Source organism: Urtica dioica, chromosome 9 (genome assembly GCF_054948205.1).
Source record: "Urtica dioica subsp. dioica isolate 48M chromosome 9, U.dioica_male_clone48M_v1_H2, whole genome shotgun sequence".
NCBI lineage: Eukaryota > Viridiplantae > Streptophyta > Magnoliopsida > Rosales > Urticaceae > Urtica > Urtica dioica.
The window spans coordinates 19,853,472-19,863,414 of NC_142764.1; the positions used below are offsets into that span (position 1 = coordinate 19,853,472).

The following is a 9,943-nucleotide window of genomic DNA, read 5'->3' on the forward strand; positions in this document are numbered from 1 at the left end:
AATTTTTTTAGAAGCGTCACTGTGAAGATTAAATGATATATTATAGCAGTACAAGCACAGACGACGATAAATCCTTCATTTGTAAGGGGGATATGCATTTCTGCAGCTCCTGAGGTTCGAACCCAAGATCTTTCAATCGAAATATGTGTGCAATTACCACTAGATCAAGATAGCTACCATGAGATATATATAATTGAATATCATTAGTTACTATTATTAATATTCATTACAAATAAAACAAAATTAATAAAAAGAATCATTCATTGAATTAAATTCATTAAAATAAAAACAAATTAATTGAGGGTAATTGCTTATTATTATTTGTATAAATAAATAAGGCTAATTAAGAAAGGGAATTAATTTATAAAAAATGAAAAAAAAAATTAATTAGTAATTGAAAATTTAATTATAACGTCCATTATTAGAATCAGTAATTAAAACCCTAATTTGACGTTCATTAACTATAATAAATTATAATTGACATTGATTGAAAAATATTGAATAGTAAATTAACATCAATTTAGTGGTTTAAACCGAAAAAAAAAAAAAAATCAGTGTTTTAAAATCATTGTTTTAAAAAATCAGTGTTATATATATCTATATATATATATATATATATATTTGCTTACAAGTTACAACATGCATATAATATAATATTATGTATGTATGCAGGCACGAAGCCAGCTCTAATTAGCCCCCCCTCAATTTTTTTTTTTTTTTTGCATTTTTTACCCACTTTTAATTTTTTTTACAATTTTTTTACCCTTAAAATTTACAAATTAGCCCCCCTGAATTTTTTTTTACAAATTAGCCCCCCTTAAATGGAAATCCTGGCTTCATCCCTGTATGTATGCATGATGCATTTATATAAATCTGGTCATAACATGAGCCAAAAATAGCAACGGTGTTTGTCGATTAATTTAAAACTGGTCCGTTGAGAAGTTCGGAATTTCCATTCATGAACATCTTTTACTTGCATATGGAATATTAGAGTGAATTCTGGTCAATAACACTGCGTAAAATTATGATAGTCAGAGTATTATAATTTATACCTATATATTTTACCCAAACTTACCAATTCGGATAACGAAAACTCAAATATATATATATATATATATATATATATATATATATATATATGTTAAACAAAGAATAATGCATTGTTAGTGGAGTGTTTAATTTATATTGCCAGATAAAGTATGAAGGACCAACATACAGTTCTATACCAAACTTATATATTACGTGGGTGCACGACAAAGTAAAGGAAAGAAATAAATATTACCATATTAAATAACTTAGCGTGTATTGTATATATGTCCCAAGGATATATATAGAATATCGTACGTCGTTGCTCAAACCACAAGATATAGACTCTTAATTCATCGTCAGTTCGCGGCTCTCCTTCAACTCCAAATCATCGACCATGACATGCCCGAAAAAGTCGACCGTCTTTGCCAATTATATTTGGTCCGTAGTTTTCACACTATTAGTTTCGTCCCTAATCTTCGCCGGAGCCGAGAAGCCGACGGCGTTGTTTGTTTTTGGAGACTCGATATTCGACGCAGGAAACAACAACTACATAGAAACCCCACGTCACGTGAATGTATGGCCTTACGGAGAAACCTTCTTTGGTCATCCCACAGGCAGATATACGAATGGCCGTACCATTCCTGATTTCATCTGTTAAGTATATCCATATCATGTATAGGACTTTGAATACTAGTTAGAACAACAACAATTAATATACTTAGTGCGTGTTTGTGGATTGTTAATTTTTGTAGGTGAGTACGCCAAATTGCCTTTGGTTTCGCCGTATTTACAGCCCGGTTTTCGCAACTACACTTACGGGGTCAACTTCGCTTCTGGTGCGGCCGGAGTTCTTTCCGAAACTCATCAAGGCCGTGTAAGTTTATTTCAATATATATATATATATATATATATATATATATATATATATATATATATATATATATATATATATATATATTATAGAAGAATGTCTTTTCTTAACAAGCATCTTATTTATTTATTTTAACAAATAAGCATCTTATTTTCAATCGTAATGATCTAGTAACCGTGAAAGTTTAGAAAGTAGAAAGGAAAAAAAAAATCTAAAAGTGGTGTTTATATTTTAAATATTCGAAAAGATTGGATTTCTTTTTCTTTGAAAGAGAATACTATGTCTTTTCAAGAGCTATAAGTTTTTTCACAAAGGAACTAGTTTAGTGGTAAACACCCTGACTCGCCCACGAGCTCATGTACGTGATTATTATACATTGAAATGGTTTTATTATTAACGCTGACATTTTGAAGTATATTAATAAAATGTGCGTTTGCAATCCGGAAAATATGAGAGAAATTAAAAATTCAAAGGAAAATGAAACTACCAGGTAAATCTGATGATAAAATTAAAATTATCAATTTTGGAAGGCATCAAAATTTGAGGGGGAAAAAGAAAGATTTTCTAGGAGAATGGAATCCCTCGTTTAATTACACATTCCTCATCCTATTTTCCCTTTTATTTCATTTCCTTCAAAGTTTTCTCAATTCAAACATATAACACAAGAATAATAACAAATATGGAATATCAATATGGACTATATTTTCATTTCCATTCTACATTCAAAGTTCCAAACGCACTATTAAATTCGATTACTATATTATATATACATTAACGCATCTGATTTCAAATTTCACGCGTGGAATATTTGAAAAGTAAAGAAGAAAGATATCAGAAAAGTAGTATTTATTATTAGAATGTTCAAAAAACATGTTTTAACTTTTAACAGGGCTCTTTTTTATTTTTAAAAAAATTAACAAAACGACGCAAGGTTTGAGGATGTGACCCCTCCTCCATGCATGGCGATAATTCTTAAGAGTAATCACTACACTACTACCCACAAGAATGCAAGTTTTGTTCTCTTTGGTTGCACAAATTTAAATCATAAATATTTGTATATACTTTTCCTAAACTACGTACATGTAACACACGAGATGAGTTATTCGTAACTTTATTAATCTTGTTAATTTTCATTCTCTCTTTAAATTAATAACATGTCCTTCGAATCAATGACAGAGCCAGGATTTCAATCAAGGGGGAGCAAATTTGAGAAATATTTTTTAGGAGGGGCATTATTGAAAAAAAAACTTACAAATTTGAGTCCAAAACATAATTATAGTAAAATTTAGGGGTAAAATTATAAAAAAAAATATATATATATAAAAATTTGGGGTTAAAAAAATAATTTTCAAAAATTGAGGGGGGCATTGGCCCACCCTGGCCCCCACCTGGATCCGTCACTGCTTCGAATGGTGGCTTTTTGCGTTCACTCATATATAATCGAGTCCTAACAATTAGACCCGTTACTTGTTTTGCACTTTGTTAGACTTTCAGTGTGTGAATTTATATTCCTATCATCAAAAAATAAAAATCCATACCCGACAAGAGCGGTCAACTCGATGGTAAGCCAAAGTAAATAAGCAAATGAGTTTGACTCACGGTAAAAGAAAACATAGTCAATAAAAATACCGGCCCTTTTTGTGTCCTTTATTTTTTTCTACCATCGGTGCTTTGCGCAAAAAGTGTTATGTCGCGCAAAGAAAAGTTTAGGTCACAAAATTCAAAGCTCTTAGAGTGTTTTAACGTAGTTTTCGTGTTTCCGAACTCATTCAGGTGATAGACCTCAGAACACAAGTGAGAAACTTCAACAATGTAGAGAAGCGGTTGCGCCAGGAATTAGGCGGCGAAGAGGAAGTGAAAGCCTTCTTTTCCTCGGCTGTCTACTTATTTAGTGTTGGGGGCAACGATTATTTCGACGCATTTGACAAAAACCCGTCTCTCTTTCTCTCTCAACGCTCCATGGAAGAGTTCATTGGCATCGTAATCAGAAATTATACAAATATTATACAAGTAAGAAAGTAAAATACATAAGTTACTGTCTAATAATGAAGCAATCTCTTATATAATTGCAATGCGAACAAAAATAAATAGATTTTTTTTTCTTAATTCAGGAGATACATAATAAAGGAGGCCAAAAATTTGGGTTCCTAAACTTGTCGCCTATGGGTTGCATTCCTTTATTGAGAGCGCGGAAAGACGGTTGTGTTGAAGAGCTAGTTGAAGTTGCAAAGCTACACAACAAAGCACTTTCTCAAACCCTTCAAAGCCTAGCTCAGAACCAGCTTGACGGTTTCAAGTACTCGATCCTTGACTTTTTCGCTTCATTTAGCCAAATATCAGACAATCCGTCAAAATACGGTAATTAATTAGATGTAAATAAAATATATGCGCCAGTTATACATCACAATAATGTTCTTGTTTTTACTCATTAAGGTTTCAAGGAAGCGAAGATGGCTTGTTGCGGGTCTGGTCCGTATAGAGGATATAATACTTGTGGAAAGGTTTCGGAGTATGATTGTGCGAAAATCCAAATGAATTCCTTTTTTTTGATGCTGTACACCCAACAGAGATGGTCTATGAGCACTTGGCTGAGCTATTTTGGACTGGAAATTCGAACATGGCATGGCCGTACAGTCTCAAACAACTCTTTGAAATGGGCAAAGAATCCTTTAAATTACAAGCTATTTAGCTCTTGACATTATTACAAAATAAAAATAAAAAATATATTATCCATCTCCATCATTATTCAGGTGTTTTACATTATCAATATGGTTATATCTTTAACCATTGCTAAATTTTGACAGCATTTACTAATTGACCGAATGATATATTCATAAAATTTGGTTGTTGGACTATTTTGAATGATATTTGGCAATCACTTTGGGAGGACAAGGGTCAAGAGCAGAGCTTACCGAAAGCATTCGCCGTTAATACAAAATCTATTTTCTAACAAGTATGTGCATAGACAAGATCTATTTTCAATCATCCAAATTACTGAGAGATTCTTAGCTTTGGGGAAAAATGTTACTTGGTCAATATCTAACTTTGCTACAATCTGTTTCCTCTTGTGAAAATATCACCGGTATCTCAACAAGTTAGAAATATTAATTTTGATGTCATAGGCATTTTGACAACTTCTGAGACACTTTACCAATTATGAATTAACACAATCATAAAGAATCGGACATGAGTTTTAGAAAAATAACAAGCATAGAGCAAACAATAACATATGATGATAACTAGGTCTGAGAATTGAAATTGTACTCAGGTGCCGCCATTACTGAAAGCGATCTTCCTCAAGAAAATCTATGATACCATAAACTATTAATATTACACGGATTGTATACATTCTCACACTATAAATATTTTAGTTAATTAACATGTGAACATTTTTATACATTTAATTTTTTTTTTAAACGTAAATCCATGACTGTTTACCTAATCAATAATTTTAAAACTATTAAATTGTTTAATTTTTCATTCAGACAACACAAATAATGCACTTTTGACGCCATAACATACACTAATTTAAATGTAAGCATCGATGGCGCGTGTATTTCGTTGTAATCACAAAACAGTTGGCACGTCAATTTCGATATTTCCCGATAATATTGTGGAGAGCGATCTTCCTCAAGAAAATCTCTGATACCATAAACTATTACTATTACACGAATTGTATACATTCTCACACTATAAATATTTTAGTTAATTAACATGTGAACATTTTTATACATTTAATTTTTTAAAAAAATGTAAATCCATGACTGTTTACCTAATCAATAATTTTAAAACTATTAAATTGTTTAATTTTTCATTCAGACAACACAAATAATGCACTTTTGACGCAATAACATACACTAATTTAAATGTAAGCATCCCTGGCGCGTGTGTTTCGTTGTAATCACAAAACAGTTGGCACGTCAATTTCGATATTTCCCGATAATATTGTGGAGATGAGTAGTAAAGAACCCATGTACAATACTGCACTCAATTTTGGACGGATACACACAAAAGAGAGAGAAGAAAAAGATAACTGCTAACATATTATATATATATATATATATATATATATATATATATATATATTATGGGGGTCGAACTCGTGACTTCCACTTTAAAAATAGAATTAATGACATTTTTGGCCCCTCGTCTTTGACCTCTTTAACACCTTGGTCCCTGATGAAAAAAGTCTACAGTCTTGGCCCATTATGACCAGACAATTTTCATATTTGGTACTTCTGTTAATTTTTCTGTCCAAATTGCCGGATAATGGTCACGTGCAAGTCACGCCTGCGATACAAGGAGGGTAATTATCGTTTTGCCCTTGTTTGTATATGAAAATGAATATATAAATTAATGAATTCTAAATTAATAGAACAAGAAAATAACCCCAAATCAAATAACCCCAAATCGAAAGTCCCGACCTAGAAAACCAGTCGAGAGAGAAGTGCGATTCGTGACTCAGTGGATCGGAGGAATTGGCAAGCGTGGAAGATCGATGGAGTCGAGTCAAAGTTCATCGTCGCGGAGGAATTTGCGCAAGCAAGGCAACAACGCCGGCAAGGTGACAAGTGAGCGTCGTGGACGAGTTCCGGCGTGTAAATGCGGTCATATCGGAGTCGAGTATACTTCATGGACATCGGAAAATCCTGGGCGAAAGTTTTATGGGTGTCCTTATTATAAGGTATGGATTTATTCAGGATTTTGTTTCGAGTTTGAGATTTTTCAATGTTTGAATTGGTGAACTTTATACCAGGAGAAAAATGGATGTGGATTTATTGAGTGGGTCGACCCTCCTATTTGTGCTAGATCAAAAATGATTATTCCCGGGCTTTTGAAGAGGATAAATTCGCAAGAAAATAGCTTCCCGGAGGTTGCCGATGTACTACAAGAAGATCAAGTAGGAGCAGTGGAAGAACAATTAAGAGCAATAGAAGCACAATTAGGAGCAATTCAAGAACATTTACTATCAATCGAAGAAAAGAATGAACTGAAACTCCTGAAGCGAATGATTCTGTTGATTTTATTGATTGTGTTTGTGTTGTTGATGAAGTGACTGTGGTAACTTAGCTTGGTTATGCAACTTATCAATGGTAAATCTTTGGTTATGTAACTTATCTTTGAGCAGGTCTTATGTTGTAACTTATTTTGGTTATGTAACTTATCTATGAGAAAGTCTTATTTTGTACGTTGAGCAGTTGATGAACAATGTAAATTCTTCCAATGTATTGATTCAACTATGTGTGACAAAATTGTAACATTCAATATATAGTAAGTTATGTCATATAATATGAGACAAATCATGATAGTCATACATCTGTTTTAAAGTTCCAAAATGAGATAAGTTATGTCATGTACTTCTAGGTTGCCACAAATTTTTAGCCTTTTTTACAACATATACATGCTTGATTATAATCAAAGCATTAAACCAAAAAAATTGTTCAAAATAAGGACTTCAGACAGGCTTAATCTAAGTCCTAAAAACAGCATCTACTCGTCTCTGAATAAACCCCGCGGTTGCATGACGTTGGTCTTTGTGTTCTGACTCCTGAACCGCGGACTTCTCTGTTTACATTCAAAATGAGCCATGTCAGTCCTTATCTTAAATATCACAACTATGTTTCAAATTATAAACATACCCTTGTTGGCTGGATTGGTTGTGATCCTCGAGTTGCTTGGGATGGTTGAGAAGCCATAGGTGGCTGGTTGGATTGACTGGATGGTGGGGATGGTTGAGATGGTTGAGAAGCCATAGGTGGCTGGTTTGATTGACTGGACGGTTGGGATGGTTGAGAAGCCATAGGTGGCCGGTTGGATTGACTGGGTGGTTGTGACCTTCGTCCTTGACGTGATGGGCGTCCTCGCTGTCCATTTCGATGTCGCTGAAAAAACCAAAAATGTCGGATTATAACAAGAGATATAACAAGAAACCTTCAATTACGTTACCTCATTTTCTTTCTGTCTTCTATAACAGGTTTTCACGTTGTGTCCCGGTTGACCACATTCAGTGCACTTTGGCTGAACATATTTCCTCGTCATCTTTGTTCTATGCCTAGGGACTACTTCGTCATGTTGAAGTCGACGAAGCTTCTTTGGCCTTCCTGGTTTGACTCTGTTTGGAGGCATTGCCAGTGGTGGTTGTCCAGTACGTGGCCACTGCTCTAGAGGGTTGATTGGCTTAATATGATGAATATATGTGCTCTCGTAACAAGGTTTCTTGTACCAATGGGAGACATATGTCAAAGGATCTTCCTGTCGGTGCCAGATGCAACTGATTGCATGCGAACAAGGAATGCCTGCATAGAATTAGAGACAAACTTAATTAACATTGCAAAGAGTAAGACTGTTTACACTGAACATTGCAAAGAGCAGAGGAATACCTGACAAATTCCATCTATTGCATGAGCAGGAGTGTGTAGACAGATTCACGACGTACATGGTTCCATACATGTTTGAGACTTGGTAATCAGAATCACCAGCCCAGTATGGAATATTCTCAGATGATAGAATTTTGTTTGCTTCGAGGATCTTGAAAATTCTAGGTCCAAGCTCACCATGCCACTTCTCAACGGCTGTTCTCTGTTTGGAGAACCTTTGCAGTAGGTACATCCGAATGCGCTCCAACAGTGACAATATTGGTTTTTGCCTTGCCATAAGCATGGCCCTAGTTCCGTTGAAACTTTCGCATAGGTTATTTAACACTATTTCACACTTAGGAGCTGACCTGAAATTGCATCTTGCCCAGTATTGAGGACCCTTTTCAATTAGCCAATCGTACGCGTCTTGATCTTCAGCTTTGATTAGGTCCATCTCTGCCTCAAACCGAGCATGAGAATAAGCCATTGCCGCGGCCATCATTTTCGCTTTCAAAAATGCTCCCTTATGAACCTGGTCAATTATCATTCAAGTCAATAAAGTGTCAAATGAAGTACATGAGAACAGAATATATTGAAAATAACAAATGTCATTTACTTGACCTTCGTAAAATTGCCTTGGAGATGACGTGCACAGTGCCTGTGTTCACCTTGCACTGAGCCCTCGCCCCACAAATCATTCAACGCCTCTTGAAGGCCTTTCTGTTTATCAGAAATGAACGTCCAATGGTGGCCGTTGTTGAGACTCAAATCGTCCCTGAATAGGTCAAAAAACCAAGTCCAAGAGGACTTGCATTCAGCTTCCACAACAGCATACGCGATAAGAAACATCGAGTTGTTGGCATCGATTCCTATCGTTGAAAGTAACTGACCGGTATGTTGGCCTTTGATATGGCATCCGTCAACACCAATCAAAGGGCGGCATTGTTTAAATCCAAGTTTACATGCTTCAAAACATATATAAATCCTTTGAAACACTGTCTGTCCTTCACTGTTGAGTTCGGATTCAATCTTCACAGTTGACCCTGGGTTTGACCGCTTGATTTCAGCGGCGTAGCTCCAAAATGCAGCGTACTGCTCATTATATGACCCTTCAATAGCCTTCGTTGCATGCCTTTTTGCCCTATATGCCTTCATCACGTTACACTTAAGGATATGGTCCTTCTGGACACGGTTCATGAACTCTAGTGCGGACCACGAGTCGTTAGTTTTGAAGCTCTGCATATACTCTTTCGCGAGCCAACTAGCTGTAGCAAATCTGTTAACGTTCACTCTAGGACATGTATGCTTTGGTTCATACGTCTTGATAAGGAATGCACCACCTGTTCCCAGACTTGATGCATAACACACCCATTTGCAATGTGAGTTCTTACACGCTGCCCTAACCCTTTAGGCCTCGTTTGTCTTGAAATAGACGTCTTTGCCCTCTTTGATAGCTTGTTGCCTGATTGCCTGCTTGAAGACATGAGAACTAGGAAATGACATTCCCAGTTTTAGTATCACGTGACGCATATCAATTTCTTCTCTGAACTCCTGAAATCGTGGCAGCTTCTTCTTGATGTGTGCCTTCTGCTTGCCCGTCACACCATCACGAACCTCTTCTGCCTGGTTGTTAATAAAGAATGTTAATATTTTGAATACCAACTATGAGATTGTATGTGTGTTTGTA

General features: G+C 35.3%; 1 protein-coding gene and 1 pseudogene across 2 annotated transcripts; one reads left to right on the forward strand and one right to left on the reverse strand.

Moving 5' to 3' along the window:
* Positions 1 to 1,331: 1,331 nt before the first annotated feature.
* On the forward strand, positions 1,332 to 4,698 carry LOC149385599 (GDSL esterase/lipase 1-like; annotated as a pseudogene). The gene is made up of 5 exons (XR_016301359.1): positions 1,332 to 1,682; positions 1,782 to 1,903; positions 3,674 to 3,910; positions 4,012 to 4,258; positions 4,334 to 4,698. The product of XR_016301359.1 is annotated as a GDSL esterase/lipase 1-like (transcript).
* A 3,441-nt stretch (positions 4,699 to 8,139) lies between these two features.
* On the reverse strand, positions 8,140 to 9,498 carry LOC149385600 (uncharacterized). The gene is made up of 3 exons (XM_089626370.1): positions 8,878 to 9,498; positions 8,252 to 8,788; positions 8,140 to 8,196 (listed from the first exon to the last, which is right to left on the reverse strand). The coding sequence occupies exons 1-3, from the start codon at positions 9,496 to 9,498 to the stop codon at positions 8,140 to 8,142; spliced, it is 1,215 nt and encodes a 404-aa protein (XP_089482496.1).
* Between the last annotated feature and the right edge of the window lie 445 nt (positions 9,499 to 9,943).